The sequence below is a fragment of the Canis aureus genome, chromosome 14, assembly GCF_053574225.1.
Source record: "Canis aureus isolate CA01 chromosome 14, VMU_Caureus_v.1.0, whole genome shotgun sequence".
In the NCBI taxonomy this organism is placed as follows: domain Eukaryota; kingdom Metazoa; phylum Chordata; class Mammalia; order Carnivora; family Canidae; genus Canis; species Canis aureus.
The window spans coordinates 10,536,625-10,556,252 of record NC_135624.1 but is presented as its reverse complement, the minus strand read 5'-3'; the positions used below and the strand labels follow the sequence as shown (position 1 = coordinate 10,556,252).

The window sequence follows — 19,628 nt, the reverse complement described above, 5'->3', positions numbered from 1 at the left end:
ATGATGTCTGGCATATAGTAGGTGTTCAGTAAGTTTTTGCTAGGTAAATGAATATATAAAACTTTCCCCTGAGATAAAATTATATTTATATACTGAAAAGAACAAGGGATTTAGCTTTTACTCCATCACTACCAGAAGCAGACACTTCTATGTAATCTAGAGCAATAAATTTCCATTCTGAGTCCTACAAACTTTGATACTGTATTTTAATAATTTGGTCAAAAATATTTTATAATTTCTACTCTAATTTCTTCTTTTGCTATTTAGAAAGTATTGCTTAATTTGCCAATATATGACAGTTTTTTAAATTCTTTTGGTTACTGATTTCTACAGTAATTGCCCAATGGTGAAAGAAAAGAAAGAAGCTCAAACCTTTGAAATGTGTTGAAATTTGTTTTATAATCATATATAAATTTAGTAAATATTCTATATGTACTTAAAAGACTGTGTATTCTGTACCATAGGGTAGTGTTATATGTGAGTATATCATACATACCTTTAATCTATCTCCATATCCATAAGATCAAGTTTGATTATGTTGTTCAAATTTTCTATATTCATATTGGTTTGCTTTTATATGCTTATTCTGTAAATTACTAATAGATGTTAAAATCTCCTACTATGGCTGAGTGGCTTAGTTGGTTCAATGTCTGCCTTTGACTCAGACATTTCCACTCCCTCTGCCTGCTGCTCCCCCTGCTTGTGCACTGTCAAATAAATAAAATCTTAAAAAAAAAAAAAAAACTCCCACTGAAATTATAGGCTATATATATGATCCCTTATAAATTTTTCTACTTTATTTTCTGTATTTTGAGGCCATGATACTAGGTTCATATAAATTAGTAACTGTTTTATCTTCCTGGCAAACTGAACCTTTTCTCAGAATACTTTTTGCCTTAAAGTTTGCTTTGTCTTATATTAAATATACCAGTTATTCTTCTATTAGTGTTTTTCTATTTTCAATACCTCTTTATCCTTACACTTAATTTTTTATATTTTTTTAAAATTTTTTTAAGAGTTTAATCTCTAACCCAATGTGGGACTTGAACTTAAAACCCAGAGATCAAGAGTTACATTGTCTACCAACTGAGCCAGCCAGGTACCCTATCCTTACACTTTAGATATGTCACTAAAGAAGAACCTTTTTGTCTATTTTCTATTTATCTGCCTGTTCTGTTACCTTTTTTTCCTTCTTTTGGATGACTATTAATTTTGTTTTCCTCCCATCAATTTAGAAGTTATACACTGTTTAACATTTCTGTTAGTGTAGCATTCCAGAGGTTATAGCTTGAAATATGGACTTATCACAGTCTAATATTAACTAATACTCTTCTCCTCTTTCTGAACAATATAAGGATATCAAAAACTGTGTGCCCCTGCCAAGATTTACATGCTATTGTTATTAGATACTTTTAACTACATATATGTATAAAAAAAACTATGCCATTATTTTTCTTTTTTATTATTTTTCTAGACAGTCAATATTTACTTAGTTTTGCCTTCATATTTACCATTTTTACTGCAACTCTGGGTAATATTAGAGAGTGCAGAATTCGAGGTTGGCAGATATTCTCCCCTGCCTTTTAGTTTCTACAGTTTCTGTTGGGAAATCAACTGTCAATTTTATTGTTACATCATTAACTATTTGTTCTGATTGCCTCTAAGAAATTTCATCTTTGGTGGGATTTAGTACTGATTCCACTAGAGGTTTGTAGGGATGCTTGAATCTATGAATAAAGTATTTCATCAGTTTGAAGTTTTCAGTCATTCTCTTATTAAATAATGCTTCTGCCCCATTCTCTTTCTCTTCTCCTTTAGGGACTCAAATATACATACATTAGAATTTCCCATTGTATCTTTTATTAACCTTAACCATCTCCCATATTTTCCATTATTTTGTCCCTCTCTCTTTACTCTGGATATTTTCTTCTGACCTATCTTTCAATTCACTAATTCTCTCTTATGGGGTAGCTAATTTGCTGTTGAATTTCTACAAAGGCTCTAACTTGAATTACATTTTTTTCAGTTCAAGAATATCCATTTTTCTTTTTTATAATTGCTATCTTTCTCCAAAATCCTCAATGCAAAATTCTCAACACAGCTATTTTAAATCATAACTACAATAACCAGAATTACTGTGAGTCTGTTTCTCTTCACTGTTGTTTCTGAGGTGTTGGTATATGCCTAATTAAATTGTGTGCTGCATACTATATTTGCAAAATTGTTTATAGACAGAAATTGACACAGAAAAAGCTGTATCTCTCCAGAAAATATTATTTGCTTCTATCTATCAAACAGCTGAGGAAACTAGCAATACCAGATCTTATTAATGAAGATATAGGAATGATAATCTGAAGCTAAGCCAATATCTTATGAGACTCTACCTACCTCAGTTTTTCTATATCCTAAGGTACAATGTTTTAGGATCCTCCATGAGAGTTCACCACCTCCCTTGTACTGGGTCTTGTATTCTATCCCTGTCCCTTTATGTATGTTGTTAAAAGCACCTTTTAATCTCCTAGTTGCTATTTCTGGAATTAACACATTACCCAGGGAAAAAGCAATCTCAAATTGGAGCTGCTCCTCCTTGGCCTCTGTCCTCACTCAGATCCTAATCTAGTCATATCAGTTTGCTTTCTGATACTCTCAATAAAATTTATTTTGTTTTGGCCCAGCTTTTCAAATTGTTCTCAGCAGGAACGTCTGAATCACCCAGCTTGCTATTACCAGGCTCAGAAATCCCCAAAGATTTTTAAGCAGAGAAATGAAGCAGTATCAGAACTTTAAATTAAAGTCATTTTGGTAATAGAATGGAGAAGGCAAACTGGAGAAAGAAAACAAGCCTGTAAACCAACAATGAAAATAGCATGAGATCCAGTCTTAAAATACTAGAAGCCCACTATTATAACTGAATAGTCTAATTTTGGCAGTAGCTACTGATAAAAGTATGATAATTTAAAAATACTGAGCTGGAGTCAATATTTTCAAACACAATAATACAGATATTACAACTCCAAAAGCGCCTTTTAAACTACAAGAGATATTCTGATTAGTTTTTCTAATTAATTGATTCCCTCTATAGTGAGGTAGTACAGGAAAAAAAAAATGCCTGTATTTTCAAACTTTCACCTTTCTGATGACTCTTCATAATCAAAACAAAAATAAATTTTAAAAATCCCTCCATTTTTCTTCAACTTTGTAAATATCCTCTTCTAGATATTACACTCTTTCTGCTTTTCATAGTTGAACTCTTGGAAAGAAGAGTCTACTTTCACTGTTTTTACTCTATCACTACCCACTGATTCCACAATGCACTATAATGGCTTCTCTCTGCTCAGTTCACTAAGCCTGCCTTGACAAAGGAGAATAAACTAAGTGGTAAATATAATGGGCCTGTTCAATTTTATGTTATTTGATTTCTGTGAAGGATTCAACTAATTTCTTCTCAATGCTCATCTTTCCTTTTATTTGGTAATATCTCATACTCTTATTGGTCTCCTACCCATTAGTTGTTTCACTTTAGTGCCCCTTTTCTCTATCTAGCCAAGTTTTTTTTTTTTTTTTTTGGTCTGCTTCTAAGTGAACAGCTCCATTATATAAAGTGCTACATAGAGAGAGCCTTGCTACTTAAAGTTGTTTTTCAGGGACCAACAGTACTGGCATCACCTGGGAGCTTATGGTGAATGCAGAATCTCAGGCTTCACTCCAAAACTACTGATTCACAATTGATATGCAAGCACAATAAATTTGAGAAGCACTAATAGTTTTTGAAAGGATAGAACTTGCAGACTGAATAACTGACAGAAGAAATGGGCTTCCCTACTACTGACAGTAAGGCTAGCAATTTACAAATCTCTGTCAAACTAATCTATTATTTTCTAAAGTAGTCATTGTGATAGACTAAATTGTTACTGAGTATCCCGTATTCTTCTCTGGGAGGGAATATGAATACACTGCAGTAAGATATTTATGTCTGACATGTCCATTGTCTTGCTTCAATCAATGAAACATGAACAGAAGTGATAAGTATTCCAGGTAAACTATTAAGACCCACATTATACTTCTTAACTCTCTTTTTCCTCTATTTCAAGACCAGGGCCATTCCATATAGTGGCTGCTCCATCAACATGGATCCTAGAGGAATGATGTAAGTCCAAAGAGTATCACACATACACATAAGTACACACAAATCTGATTTCCTTTCTGCTCTTGATTAAATTATAGTGCTTGGAAAATAAAAGAATCCATGCACAAAAAGCAAATCACCTCCTATGAGGAAAAGCACTCTAGCTTGCTTAACACTTCTTTTTGGAAACATTATTCATTGCTAAAAGACTGAAGTTATGTTAACCGAATAAAAATAAAAATTCCAAGAATGAGGAGGACTTGATAAAAGGAAGAGTGAAATGCACTGAATAATGGTATAAAAATATAGATGAAAAACTGTGAATGTTACAAGTATGAAAAATATAAAAAATAATGAGTCAACATCAGGAAATGGGGAGAAAATATATGGCAGATGCTAATGTCATCTGAAGCAAGAATAATACAAACGTCTTAATATTTTCTCAAAATCTGCTTAACTTTAGATACACCTTTTAGGAAATACTTTCTTATGGCAAAAAAGTATATCTTTAAGTTATTTCTTTCAAGCTCTCCATATGTCAGTCCTTTCTGTATATATACATAAATCTGGACAATAATGCCTATCTTAATATTAATTATGTCTCTGGATGGCTAGATTGGAGGTGGTTTTTAAACTTTAATCTTGCAATATATGACTTCTTCATAGTTGGCATACACGAATTTTACTTAAAAAAAAAAAAAAGGTTTGGGCAGCCTGGGTAGCTCAGCGGTTTTAGCGCCGCCTTCAGCCCAGGGCATGATCCTGGAGCCCTGGGATCAAGTCCCGAGTCAGGCTCCCTGAATGGAGCCTGCCTCTCCCTCTGCCTGTGTTGTGTCTCTGCCTTTCTTCTCTCTCACTCTCTGTGTCTCTCTCATGGATAAATAAATAAAATCTTAAAAAAAAAAAAAGTCCTATAAAAGACTGGAAGCAAATATACTTAAGATTCTAATACTTAAGATTCTATACTTAAGATTCAGCATTTTTCCTTCCAGCACATAAATGAGTCTTCTTTTCAGGAACTTTTCATCGTCACCTCAAATTTCCTACGGTCTCAATCCTGTTGAGAGGTTGCCATACAATTTAAACATGCATCTTAAAAAGATAAAAATAAAAAAAATAAACATGCATCTCTTCTCAATCTGAATTATAAAATGTCCAAAGTGCTTGTGAAGAAAAAAGACAAAAACACAAAAGCTCATTGAGGCTTAGTAATTTGATTGAGAGAAATAGTATTGAGGAAAATAGTGGGTTTTTTTAAACCCTACTTACACATTAGAATCATCTGAGAAACTTAAAAGTAATTGCAGTCCTAACTGTAGATATTTTGATTTATGATCTAAAACCTTTGATTATGCCAGTTTACAGAGATCTCATGCTAAGAGTGGGGCCTTACCATCAGAAATTTAAAAATCTACCACGGAATTCTAAAGTACAGCCAGTATTGAGACTCACTACTCTAGAAGAGTGCTTTCCAATGAAACTTTCTGAAATGACAGAAGTAGTTTACATCTGCATTATCAGATATGGTGGCCACTAGCCTTGAGGCTTTGAGTGCTTGAAATATGGTGAGAACGAAAAATAAATTTTTAATTTTACTTAATTAAAATTCTACTTCTGCAGAAAACTCTATAGAGTAGCACTGCTTTAGAAAATCTAAAATGGAGAGCATTTGCGTTATGATCTAAAATCTGTAGTTTATAATCTGGCACCTGCCCCTCAATTAAGACACACGATAACTGCATATTTGGATTAATTGCTTTGGCCCTGTCACAACTGCTTTTATTAACTTGCATTTTGTTATTGTACCACTGAACCTCACTAAAGAATGGTGTTAAAAAATAGCTTTTCGAAATTAGAGGCTACATTTACTTATAAAAATGGTAAGGATACTTTTTGCTACAATAGAGTCCCACGAGAACTTTTTCTCATTATTCTATCCGGAATAGTGATATCCCTGCAATGAATGGAGTTTTCAACAACGATGGAAATGTTGTTACCTATTATAGTAGCCACTAGATAAATGTGGCTATTAAGCACTTGAAATGTGAATAACGAGGAACTGTGTTGAGGAATTTGGAGTATAGACTCTATTTCTGCATTGTCCTGTATGACAGAAGTCAGGCATATGTGGTGGCTCTTTTAGTTTAAGTAAAATTAAAAATTTAGTTTGTGTTTCTCTTGCCTGTAGAGGCAACAGGCTTATCTTAGGGACACTGATTTATGTCTGATCATATTTCCCTTTTTTTCACTGCTAGAAAACAAAGGCAAAATTTTGGCCTTTCTCTAACCCATGAAATTTGACCATAAAATATGCCCCCTTTTTTTTTCCAACAAAATTTGTCAAGAGTCTCTTAATGTAAGTTTGTTGGTGACCATGAAGAGAGACTTTATAAACAAAAGAACTATTTGCAGTTATTTTATTTATTTAATTTTTTTTGCAGTTACTTTTTTAATTAATGTTTGATTTATTAAAGGACAAATATACAAACCTAGTTTTCCTTTAAGCCTTCAACTATAAAGAACGTTTTATTTTTAAATCTAGTAACTTCTAACACACTTCCCAAGGTGCTTTTGATAGCTGATGGACTAAAACAGAAAACAAACTAAATATCCTTAAAGAATCCTATTTATAAACCTGAGGAGTTAAATTTTCTCACATAAACTGCATTTACAAATTTACCGTATTCTACATTAAACACTTTAATTGGCTCTAACAAAGACATCTAAGAATATTAACTGTAGGTAAATTCATTAGAATAAAGTTTAAAATATAATTAAGTTCTAAATATTCTCAGAGCTAAATTTAGCCAAATACTTAAACCTTGCAATTTAAAAAACAATTACACAAACAAAATGTATTTACAAGACTAATTTGTATGTACTCTAATAGACCTAATTCTCTGAAACACAATTTGGGGGAGGGGATAGCCAGCAGGCACTCTCATACAAGGGCAGGGGAGAGGCAGAGGGAGAGAGAATCTTAAGCAGACTCTGTGATGAGCATGGAGCCTGATGCAGGGCTTAATCTCACAATCTCACCTGAGATCATGACCTGAGCCAAAATCAAGAATTGGACATCTAACCGACTGAGCAATACAAATGCCCCTAAAACACAGTATTTTAAAGGGCAAATACACTGATTATTCCTAAACTTAATTCAAAAATATTAAGCACTTAATAAATGAAATTTATTATCTATATTTACTTCTAACCTTACCATGGATAAAAGACCCACTAAGTAGTGATTCTCAAAGTGAGATCCTTAGATCATATGAAGGAAAGCAGTAATTCTCAAAGTGTGGTCCTCAGACCAGCAGCACCAGCATTACTTGGTAAACTGTTAGAAATCCAAATCATGGAGCCTAATACAGAAGTACTAAATTAGAAGTTCTGGTTCCGGAAGGGGCCCATCATTTTTGTTCTCATGAGATTTTCAAGTGATTCTGACATACACTAAAGTCTGAGAATTACTGCTTTATTGTAGCGTCAAATATTCAGAGACTGTTTTGTCCGAAAACACAGATAACACAAGACTTCAGTTCAGAGATCCTGAGATGAGCAACAATTTTAAAATAGGGAAATATACCCTGAGAAGGAAACAATATGATGAGTTCAAACTTACCATCAGTTATCACTAGCAGACTAAGGTTATTTATCAAGGTGGAATTCTTCTCCTCCTCCTCCCCGCCCCCCACCACTTTAAGAAATGAGACTAAGAATGTAATCATCTAGGATCCTCCTCCTCCACTGACCAACACTGTGAGTCTTGGGTTCTTTTTTTTAAATAGTTTTTGCAATAACTGGTCCTCCAAATCTTTTAGAGGCACTTGGTCTTTCATGTGTTCAAGATAAACTATTATCTAACTCTTATGTGTAATCAGCATCTGCAATTTCTAATCTCTTCATTGGATTTTGCTTTTTCAGCTCATTTTAATATCTTTCTAACCCTAGAGAAGCTTCAATGATAACCCATCCTATTCTTTACCTAATTTAACTTGTTTTAATTTATCACACATCATAGAGCTCTGCATTCTTCTCACGTTTTTTTTTTTTTTTTCCCTGTCTGACAGGGCCATCACTCTTATAAATATTAAGATATCACCTGAATCTATTCTACATCCCTTCTTTCTTTGTCTGGCTCAGTTTCTTCATCAGGAAAATGAGATAACAGTACCCATCTTAGAGTTGTTATTAGGATTAAATATTTTCTAGTGCCTGCTCAATGTTCCTGGCAACTAGTATTCTTGTTGCTGTTCCTCCTGATAGTGTTTTAATCACTAAAGCTAATTGAAAATAAATTTTAAATAGGACTGAAATGCGTTTAAAGTATACTGTCACAGAGTTGACATAGCAGGGTAGCTTATGATAATAACTATATCACAGAAAGTTGAGACTTAAACTTGATAACCTAATTATTTACACTTACTTATTACTATTATAATCTAGTAACGTGAATACTTTTAAAAGCTAAGTAAAGTAAGTCAGAGAAAGACAAATACCATATGATTTCCCTCATGTGGAATTTAAGAACAAAACAGATGAACATGGGGAAAGGAGGGAAAAATAAGATGAAATCAGAGAGGGAGACAAACCATAAAAGACTCTTTACAGGGGATCCCTGGGTGGCTCAGTGGTTTAGTGCCTGCCTTCGGCCCAGGACCTGATCCTGGAGTCCCAGGATTGAATCCCGCATCGGGCTCCCTGCATGGAGCCTGCTTCTCCCTCTGCTTGTGTCCCTGCCTCTCTCTCTCTCTGTGTGTGTGTGTGTGTGTGTATGTCTCTCATGAATAAATAAAATGTTTAAGAAAAAAAAAAGTTAAAAAAAAAAAGACTCTTTACAGGAAACAAACTGAGGGTTGCTGGAGGAGAGGTGGGTAGGGAGTTGGGGTAAGTGGGTAATAGGAAGTAAGGAGGGCACTTGATGTAATGAGTACAGGGTGTTATACGCAACTGATGAATCACGAAACTCTACTTCTGAAACTAGTAATACACTATATGTTAATTGATTTTACACTAAAAAAAATTTTTTTAAAGCCTGCATAGTATAGGTTATGGTCATGCTCCCTAACAAGAGCTATACTCAAGGTCCAAAAATTTTTCTTGAATCAAGTCATAATTTACTCTCTAGGCAGAAACAAGAATTGCATCATAAGATTTTTTTTTTTTTTGTAATTATTATTGACTAGAGTGATGGTGTGATAAGCTCCTTAATGTGTCTAAGTCTCAATTATGGTTTTCTTGGGGGGAGACTATAAAATGTTGGAGTCAGAAAACACTAAAAGATAGTAGCCAAAGGAACCACCTAGGAGAGTAAAGGAATCAAACACTAACTAGTCCAGTAAGTGGTTTATTTATAAAAAGAGCAGAATCAAAAACATTTGACCAAAATCTTACCTAATTCATTCTTAATACATCAACAGTAAAGCTATTTTATCAACTGAACACAAAATGGGGCAAGATCACTACAACAAATGGGGTCCTGGAGTGTAGCCAATTTACAAGTGGGGATGTGTCTGTACAAGAAATGCTGCAATATTTAAAGGACATTTTAAAGAACTAAAGGAAGGGTGAGACGATAGGAAACTTAAGCAGCTTTTATAAAAATCTGAAATAAAGGTAGTCACAAGCAGAAAGTGCAAAATAAATCTTTCAAACAGACTGACAGATATTCATTCTGAAAGACAAATACAAAAAAAAAAAAAGAAAAAAATCCTATAGCCAAAATCCACTGGGTAGCCAGAAATAGAAATAAAGCATCGTTTATTTTTCACTTGTATGTATACATGTTGCCTCTCAACGGAGTCAATCTAGGAAACTATACTTATTCTAAAAATGGTGATCAAATTATTGCTGGGTCAAATTACTTCTTGAACTACCTTCAGAACTCTGTAGGCATAACTTCATAGATCCACAACGTTTTTACACCAAATACTATTTTCTAGCTTTACTGCCCATCATTTTCACTAGCTGTGATCTAAATGAAAAAGAGCTCTAAAATTGAGAACCTTTGGGATCATCTAATCAGTCTCATTTACAAACAAGAAAAGATAGGCCCAAAGAGATTAAGTAAATGTACAAATTCTTTCAGCAAGTTAATGATAGGATCTCCTGCACACCTGACTGTGGTCATAACTAGGACATCACAAGGCCTCTCTAACTTGTGTCAGACATCTGGGAGCACCATAAATATTAAACAATGTGCCGTGACTTGATAAGGCAGCTTCAACAGAAGAGGAACTTTAAAACTGCAACTCTGAAGGAGAGTGTCAGATATAGCAGTCTGCTCAATAAATGTCTTAGAGTGAATAAATCTGATATATATGTTTGGGCTCATTAAAATACTGATCATATTCCTTACTGGTTGAATCACATCACATATTTCTGAGTTCTACATCTATCCAGAGGCTAGTCACCTATGAACTGTTTTCAATCAAGCAACGAAAGATTCATTTTAAAAAATCCTTTATTCCAACACTTTAAAAGTCCAGTCCTCATCCTGGAGAATTCTGCATCTGGTTAACATTCTTCAAAGCAGATATATAGGATCCCCTCCTTTTCCATTTTTAATTCCATAAACAGGAATTCTAAAGATATGTTAAGGAAAGTGAGGAAAAATCATTTTAAGGGGGCAATGCTATAATTAAGATTTTTAATATTCAAGTTTCTTCAAAGTTTAAATTACACACCTACACACACAGATCAACAGATGTCTCCACAGTATCACTGCGCTTTAAAATGAGTGGCAAGATGTGGGGTTATGGATAGATTTTAAACTCCGTGAGCTTTTCTCTATTTTCTAAACGCTCTAATGCTAAGTTTACTCTTGTAACACCAAAATGCATATTAAAACAACTAACAAAGATAAAACAGAAAAGACTAGGTCTGCTGCTTATGTAGAGGCCAAGGACACTGGACAAGTTCTCTTATGGAATACCTCTTCAGCGAGCGCTTTTTAAAATTCCGTAAGACATCAGCATCGGGCCTTTATCACTGTTTTTGTTTTGTTTTGTTTGAAAGAACGGTACGAAGACGTATGATGGAAAAAAAAAAGGCTAACACAGGAGTGTTAGTTAGTGGTCGCTGAGGGGGAAAAAGTCTCTTAAGTTCTGCCACCTCGACACCACGCGCGGTCTTTCCAAGTCCACGGCACGGAAACCAACCCAGGCTCCAGCGTAAACTCCGCATTCTCCTTCCGACGTAACACTGAGGGCTGGAGCCGGCGACCCCGGCGGTCGCCAGAGACCCAGTAACCTCGCGACCCCGACCACAACCAAACCCGCCGCCGCGCTCTCCAGTACCTCGAGGAAAAAACACCCGCATCATAATCGGTGCGATAGTCACTCCCAGCGGGAGGGAAAAGAAAACAAACAAACGAAAACAAACAGAAAGGAATGGGTCCCCTCGTCCCAACACTCGGCGGGGTGAGGAAGGTGGAGAGTAGCTAAAGCAGGAAGAGCAGAGCAGGAACCGCGACGACGCAGACCGCGGCAGGTCTTCCGTCCCCGGCGCCGCGGGCCTCCCTCCCGCCTCCCTCCCTCCCTCCCTCCCGCCCGCCTCGCGCCTCGCGCCTCGCGCCTCCCGCCTCGCGCCTCCCGCCTCGCGCTCACCTGCCAACGCCCCGCCGCGCGCCCCCCGCCCGCCCCCCGCCCGCCCCCTCCCCGCCCCAGCCCTCAGCCCGGTCGGCCGCGCGGGAGGCGAAGGAAGGCTGGGCTCACCGGGTCCCTCCGGGCGGGACGGCGCCGGGGGCCGGTGGGGCGGGGACCCGCACCCGGGGTCCCCCTGCGCGGGCTCCCTCAGGTAGTCCTCGAAGCGCACCTGCCGGGCTTCGCCGCCACCCCCGAAGCCCCACAGGCGGTTGGCAGTGCCCCGCAGGAGGCGCCCGCTCTTCCCCGTGAACGTGGTCAGGTAGTCCATGCTGCCGCGGGGCAGGCGCCCAGGAGGCCGCGGCGGCGGAGGCGGAGGCGGCGGCGGAGGCGGAGGAGGCGGCGGCGGCGGCGGCCACTGGGTGCGCGCCCGCCCCTGCGACCCGACCCGGGGGCGGTGGCTCCGCGCGCCTCACAGGGGGCGGGGCGGGGGAGGGGGCTTCCTCGGCGGGGCCCGGGGGCGGACCATCCGGAAGCGCGGTACCGGGGGATCCGGGCGAGCAGGGGCCGCCAAAAGTTTTTTGAAAAGTTCTTCTCGGGCTTCCAGACGCCACGTCAGGCAAAACTTCGCTTGGGCAGGAGGTGCGCTCTCCCTGGAACAGAGACGGGCCACAAGCCGGCGGCTTCCAAGCAGGTCGGACCGGCCCGCCCCCCCCTCCCCCCCCCCGTCCCGCGCCAGTGGAGCAGGCCTGCCCCGCCCCGCCCCGCCCCGCCCCGCCGGGCCGGCCGGACTTGCGGGACAGCGGCGGGCAGCGGGGGCCGAGCGGGGCCGAGCGGGGGCCGAGCGCGGCCCAGGGGAGGCTCTGCTGGAGCTACCGCGACCTGGGGGGGGGGGGGCCTAGGGGGGCAGTGCAAAGGGTTTCGGTGCGTGCGTGTGTTGGAGGAAGGGGCACCACTCAGACTTACGCAGTTGTGATTTGGGGTGCTGCGTGGGGGCGGCGGGGAGGAGGGGAGGTTATTTTTAGATAAAACTTCGTAATTAAAACAAAACCAACCTAAATAAAAAATAAATTCCCCAAAATAACCAATCCAGATGAAATGCTTTTTTTACGAAGCATTAGGGAGACCACACTCGAAGAATAAAGCATTCATAGCCAACGTTTTCACTTCCTTGTGGCGTATGAACTGATGTTAAGAGTTTGACATGCCATGAATCTGGTCCCCTAAAGCAAGGTAATTAAGGGCCTTAGTGTGCAACCTTATATCCTCCCTTAGGCAGAGAAGAATCAATGACTTTTTTTTCCCTAAAGTTCAACTTATTCATTTTTATTTTAATATTTTATTTAAATTCAGTTTGCCAGCATACAGTATAACTCCCAGTGCTCATCCCATCTTGTACTCGCCTTTAAAGCCTGCACCCAGTGACGCCACCCCCCACCCCCCTCCCCCCTCCCCTTCTGCAGCCCCATCCCCCACCCCCTCCCCTTCTGCATCCCTTAATGTTTCCCAGAGTTAGGAGTCACTTCTCATGGTTTCTCTTCCTCTCTAATTTTTCCCCACTCAGTTTCCCTCCTTTCCCTTGCAGTCCGGATAAATCAATTTTGACATTTACTTGATTTTGTTTCTGTGAGATCTGATTATTCTCTTCCTTTCACATCTATACCACTTCTAGTTTTTTGCACGCATTAAATAAATAAGCCTTCTTTCTTGGAATTACTAACTTATTACAGTATGTGAAGAAAAGGTGTGAATTAGTTAAGAGTTGAAGATTTAGTCATACCAAATAATGGAGTCCAGAAAATCCTTCAGGAACTCCAGCGTTTTGCCAAACCATAAAGATTATCCCCTTCTTCCCTTTTTCTAATTGATACTTTTCCCCCACCATCACCTTTTCAGCTTAAATTCTTACTAGAAAAATTTCACCATTCTAACAACAGCATCACCTTTATACCTGATTAAAAATACAGAATGTTTGGGCTATACCCCCAGAGTATAACTCCAGTGTTTGTGAAAAGGGATCCTGGAATCTGCATATCCAGCAAACATCCATTCAGATGTTTTGGACCTCCTACTAGACACATCTGGTAGAATGGTAAGTGGCTCCTAGTTTTTCTGAGATTTCCTTTTGATAAGGAAGCATAACCACCCTTAGCACCACTTCAAAAATCTCACAGAAGCTCAGTAAGCTTAAAAATCGAATTGGAATGACTTAGGTCTAATTCTGATTAAACTGAAATTCTTTTTCTAAAGTATGTTTTATGTCTTTAAATTTATCATTTAGTTCGTGATAACCATATCCAAAATAGTGTCTGAGTTTTTTATAGTTGATTAAATATGCATTTTTATATCCAACCTCAGCAGGAACCTATACTCTATCAGTTCAAATACAGGTTTATAGGCAGTTAACCCATCTTTTTTTTTTTTCTTCGTTTCATGGAAAGCTACAGCTGCTGGAGAAAAATGTATAACCTTGATGATTAAGTGCTTTACAAATTTTGATTTAAACACAACTAAAGACCATAATGTCTCCAATATCCTTTTATGAATATAATCAGCTTTTTTTATTCCTCACATTTGTTTTCTGAACCATCACTATTCTCCTGAAGTTACTAAATTCATCACTCCAATATGTTATTTTGCCTTCTGCATGAGAAGTCATAGGCCACCAAATATGAACACTCTCACTTTTCTTCCCTTTTTCTTTTCCATCTACAACAAGCTCATCTTCACTATTTTGCCTCAGAAGGAAGTCTTTACTTCTGTCCATGCCATTCCCTCCAAATTAACTCTTTAGTTATTTTTTATGTATGAGAGAGAGCTCACAAATGGGAGGTGGGGGGTAAGGAGGGGAGAATGGGAAGTGGGACAAGGTGGGGCAGAGGTACAAGCAGATTCTCCCGAGTGGGGCTGGATCCCAGGAACCTGAGATCCTGACCTAAGCCCAAAGCAGACGCTTAACCAACTGAGCCACCCAGGCACCCCTCAAAATTAACTCTTGATCTTAGTCTGGTTTATATTATATTTGACTTCTCAGCATTATGACTCCTCTCTTGTATTATTTTCTCTCTCTACACTCCACTCTGGTTCCTTTCCCTTTGCCTACCTATATCATTCACATAAATCCTTCATCCTTAAAAAAAAAAAAAAAAAAAAAAAGGTTTCTTTATACCATGCCTGCCTCCTCCAGCAACCTTTGCCTCATTTTAAAATACTTTTATTTACGTATGATTTACAAGCCATGTAATTCATCTGTTAAAGATATACAATTCAATGGATGTTGTATATTTACACAGTTGTTAAACCATCACCAAAATCTAATTTTTCAACACTTCTCTCACCCTAAAAAAGATACTCCTTACCTCTTTGCAGTCACTCCTCATGCCCACACCCAGGAGTTGGTGACCACTAGTCTATCATTCGTCTTTATGGCTCTACCTTTTATTTTTTATTTTATTTTTTTTAATTTTTATTTATTTATTTATGATAGTCACACACACACAGAGAGAGAGAGAGGCAGAGACATAGGCAGAGGGAGAAGCAGGCTCCATGCACCAGAAGCCCGACGTGGGACTCGATCCCGGGTCTCCAGGATCGCGCCCTGGGCCAAAGGCAGGTGCCAAACCGCTGCGCCACCCAGGGATCCCCTATGGCTCTACCTTTTATAAATATTTCATACATATGGAATTATATAATACCTGACTTCTTTCACTTAGCATGTTTCTGAGGTTTATTCATGTTATAGCATTTATTAGTATTTCAATCCTTTCTATTGCAAATAATATGCCACTGTATGGATATATCATATTGCATGTATTGCAAAATGATTACCACAATAAGGTTAGTTAACACCTCCATCAATGCACGCAATTACTTTTTTTGTGTGGTGAGAACATTTAAGTTTTACTCTTTTGGTAATATTCAAGCATGCAGTCACCATGCTATACGTTGGAACCTCAGAACTTACTCATCTTAAAATTGGAAGTTTATATTATTTGAACAACATTTCTACATTAATCCCAACCCTAATTCCCTGGCAACCGCTATTCGAACCTCTGTTTCTATGAGTGCACCTTTTTCAGACTCTGCATGTAAGCGAGATCATACAGTATTTGTCTTTCTTTGACTTCTGTTTCACTTAGCATAATGCCCTCAAGGTTCATCCATGTTGTTGCAAGTGATAGAATTTCCTTTTTTTAAATGACTAATATTTCTCTCTCTCTCTCTCTCTCTCTCTCTCTGTGTGTGTGTCTGTATGATATTTTCTTTATCCATTCATCCAGTGATGGACATTTAGGTTGTTTCCAAGTCTTGACTATTGTGCATAATGTTGTAGTGAACATGGAAGTGCAGATAAATCTTCAAGATAGTGATTTCATTTCCTTTAGATATTTCCTTTAGCTATATACCCAGAAGTAAAATTGCTAGATCATATGGTAGTTCTAGATTTATTTTTTTTGAGGACCCTCCATACTGTTTTCCACAGTGGCTGCACTAATTTATATTCCTTCCAATAGTGCACAGGGTTCCCTTTTGTCCACGTCCTTACCAACAGCTGCTATCTCTTATTGTTTTGATAGGCAGTGATTTTAACAGGTGTGAGGTGATATCTCATTGTGTTTTGATTTGCATTTATCTGGTGATTAGTGATACTGAACATCTTTCCATGTTTCTGTTGGCCATTTTTATGTCTTCTTTAGAAAAATGTTTGTCGAAGTATTCTGCCCATTTTTTTTCCATTGGCATTTTTTTGTTTTTTTTTTTTGTTTTTTTTTTTTTTGCTATTGAATTATCAATTCCTTATGTATTTTGGATATTAACCCCTTATCAGATAAATGGTTTGCAAAGGTTTTCTCTCATTCTTTAGGTTGGGTTTTCATTTTATTGGTGGTTTCCTTAGCTGTGCAGAAGCTTTTTAGTTTGATGTAGTCCTACTGGTTTATTTTTGTTTTTGTTGCTTGCCCTTTTGGTATCATATCCAAAAAATCATTGCTAAGATCAATGTCAAGGAGCTTTTGTCCATGTGCTTTCTTCCGGGAGTTTTACAGTTTCAGGTTTCACATTTGCGTCTTTAATCCATTTCATGTTACTTTTTGTGTATGATGTAAGTTAGGAATTCAATTTCATTCTTTTGTGTGTGAATATCCAGTTTACCCAACATCATTTGTTAAGAGATTGTCCTTTCCCCGGTGAGTATTCTTGGCTCCCTTGTCAAATGTTAGTTGATAGCATATGGATGGTTTATTTCTGGGCCTTGATACTGTTCTGATTACTATAGCTTTGTAATATAATTTAAAATCAGGAAGTATGATGTGTCCACTTTTCTTCTTTCTCAGGATTGGCTATTTGAGGTCTTTTGCAATTCCATATTAATTTTTAGGATTGTTTTATTTCTGTAAAAAATGCCACTGGACTTTTGAAGGGATTGCATTGAATATGTAGAACTCTATAGGTGATAAAGGCATTTTAACAATATTGCTCTAATACATGAACACAGAATACCTTTCCATTTATTTGTATGTTCAATTTCTTTCCTTAATGTTCTTATAGTTTTCAGAGCAGAGATCTTTCACCCCCTTGGTTAAATTTATTGCTAAGTATTTTGCTACTTTTGATGCTATTTTAAGTGGGATTGTTTGCTTGCTTTCCCTTTTGGATTAGTTCATGGTTAGTCTAAATGAATGCAACTGATGTTCTATGTTGATTTGAATCCTGAAAATCTATTAAAATCATTTATTAGTTCTAACAGTATCTTCATGGAGTCTTTAGGATTTTCTATATATAGGATCATATCATCTGTGAATAGAGACAATTGTATTTCTTCCTTCCATGTTTGCTTGCCTTTTCTTTCTTTGTCTTGCCTAAATGCTCTGGCTAGAACTTCCAGTACTGTGTTGAATATGAGTGGTGAGAATGGGCAACCCTGTCTTCTTGACCTTAGAGGAAAAGCTTTCAGTTTCACCATTGAGTGTGATGTTAAGGGGCTTGTCATATTTACGGCCTTTATTAGGTTGAGGTACATTTCTTCCACACCTGATTTATTGAGAGCTTTTGCCATGGTAGGATACTGAATTTTGTCAATTATTTTTCTGCATCTTCTGAGGTGATTTTATAATTTTTATTTTTCATTCTATTAATGTGGTATATGACATCTATTGATTTGCATATATTAAACCATTCTTGCATCTCAGGGTTAAATCCCACATAATCATGGTACATGGTCTTTCTAATATGCTATTGAATTTGGTTTGCTAATATTTTGTTAAAAATGTTTGCATCTGTATTCATCAGAGATATTGTCCCGTAGTTTTCTTTTCTTGTGGAATTCCTATCTGGCATTGGTATTAGAGTAATGCTGGCCTCATAAAATGACTGTTGGGAGTGTTCCCCCCTCTCCCATTTTTTGGAAAAGTTTAAGAAGAACTGGTGTTAATTCTTCTTTAAATTTTTGGCAGAATTCTTCACTGAAACCATCTGGTCCTGGGTTTTTCTTTTTTTGAGGTGTTTTTGATTACTGATTCAGTCTCCTTACTCATGTTTGGTCTGTTAAGATTTTCTATTTCTTCATCATTCAATTTTAGCAGGTTGTATGTTTCTAGGAATTTATCATTTCTTCCAGGTAATCCAATTCTGGGCATACTGATCTCTTATGAACCTTTAGATTTATGTGTTGTTGGTTGTAATGTCTCCTCTTTCATTTCTAAATTTATTTATAGCTGTTTACCTTTTTTTTGTCCCCTTAGTCCAGCTGAAGGTTTGTCACTTTTGTCTTTTCAAAAAACCAACTCTTAGTTTCATTGGTCTTTTCTTTTGTTTTTCTGGTCTCTATTTCATTTATCTGCTCTGATCTTTACTAGTTCCTTCCTTCTAACTTTTGAATGAAGTTTGTTCTTCTTTTCCTTCTTTTGTTCCTTGAGGTATAAAGTTAGGTTGCTTATTCGAGCTCTTTCTTTTTTCTTAAAATTTTCTATAAAATACCCTCTTAGTACTGATTTTGCTATTTCTAATAGTTTGGGTATGTTTTGTTTTCATTTTCATTTGTTTTAAGATACTTTTTGATTTCCCCTTTGGCCCATTGGTTGCTCAAGAGTGTGTTGTTCAATTTACAAATATTTAAGAATTATGAATGTTTCCAGTTTTCTTACTGTTATTGATTTCTACTTTCATACTATTGTGGTTGGGGAAAGATATTTTATATAATTTCAACCCTTTTAAATTTGCTGAGACTTGTTTTGACCTAAGATATGATCTGTTCCGGAGAATATTCAATATGCACTTGAGAAGAATGTGTATTCTGCTGCTATTGTACGTTATGTTCTGTATTTGCCTGTTAGGTCCATTTGGTCTAAAGTATAGTTTAAAACCAACGTTTCCTAATTGATTTTCTGCTAGACTAATCCATCCATTGTTGATTGTGGGATATTAATCCCTTATTATTATTGTATTGTTATCTGTCTCTCCCTTCACATGTGTTAATATTTGTAAAAATATATTTAGATGCTCCAAAATGGGTATATCTATATTAATGATTAGTATATTTTCCTAATGAACTGACACCTTTGTCATTTTATAATGACCTTCTTTGTCTCTCATGGTTTTTTACTTAAACCTATTTTGTCTACTTTGAGTATAGCTATTCTTGCTCTCTTTTGCTTTCCATTTGCACAGAATATCCTTTTCGATCTCTTCACCTGTAGTCTTTATGATTCCTGAAGTTAATATGAGTCTCTTGTGGGCAGCATATAGTTGGATCTTGGTTTGTCTTTTTTTTTTTTTTTTTAAATCTATTCAGCCACTCTATACCTTTTGACTAGAGAATTTAATACACTTACATTTAAAGTAACAGGTAGAGACTTGATAAGGGCTTACTGATGCTGTATTATTGTTTTCTGATTGTCACTTAGTTCCTTTGGACCTTTCTT

At 37.3% G+C, this 19,628-nt stretch overlaps 1 protein-coding gene and 2 long non-coding RNA genes across 33 annotated transcripts in view; 1 reads left to right on the top strand and 2 right to left on the bottom strand.

Annotated features, from left to right (window-relative positions):
• Nucleotides 1-19,628, bottom strand: part of OXR1 (oxidation resistance 1) — a 282,656-nt gene that overhangs the window by 68,512 nt on the left and 194,516 nt on the right. Inside the window, exons 1-2 of one of the 5 annotated variants that reach the window (XM_077846941.1) lie at nucleotides 11,842-12,086; nucleotides 11,287-11,424 (exon numbers count right to left, since the gene is read on the bottom strand). The exons of 2 other annotated variants lie outside the window; for them this stretch is intronic. In XM_077846941.1, the coding sequence (XP_077703067.1) occupies nucleotides 11,287-11,424; nucleotides 11,842-12,040 (337 nt within the window). In that variant the 5' untranslated portion in view covers nucleotides 12,041-12,086. Of the gene's footprint in view, nucleotides 1-11,286; nucleotides 11,425-11,841; nucleotides 12,087-19,628 lie in introns of those variants that run through there. 2 more of the 5 variants (XM_077846942.1, XM_077846945.1) reach the window with 2 other exon arrangements.
• On the bottom strand, nucleotides 10,572-11,233 carry LOC144283161 (uncharacterized). Its single transcript, XR_013351574.1, has 2 exons — nucleotides 11,061-11,233; nucleotides 10,572-10,710 (listed from the first exon to the last, which is right to left on the bottom strand). It is a non-coding gene; the product is annotated as an uncharacterized LOC144283161 (long non-coding RNA).
• The window catches only part of LOC144283157 (uncharacterized), a 37,606-nt gene continuing 29,175 nt past the window's right edge, over nucleotides 11,198-19,628 (top strand). For 3 of the 27 annotated variants that reach the window (XR_013351547.1, XR_013351548.1, XR_013351546.1), the window contains exons 1-3: nucleotides 11,198-12,131; nucleotides 12,317-12,403; nucleotides 13,699-13,801. This is a non-coding gene — a long non-coding RNA (uncharacterized LOC144283157). The other 24 variants (XR_013351565.1, XR_013351563.1, XR_013351571.1 and 21 more) reach the window with 22 other exon arrangements.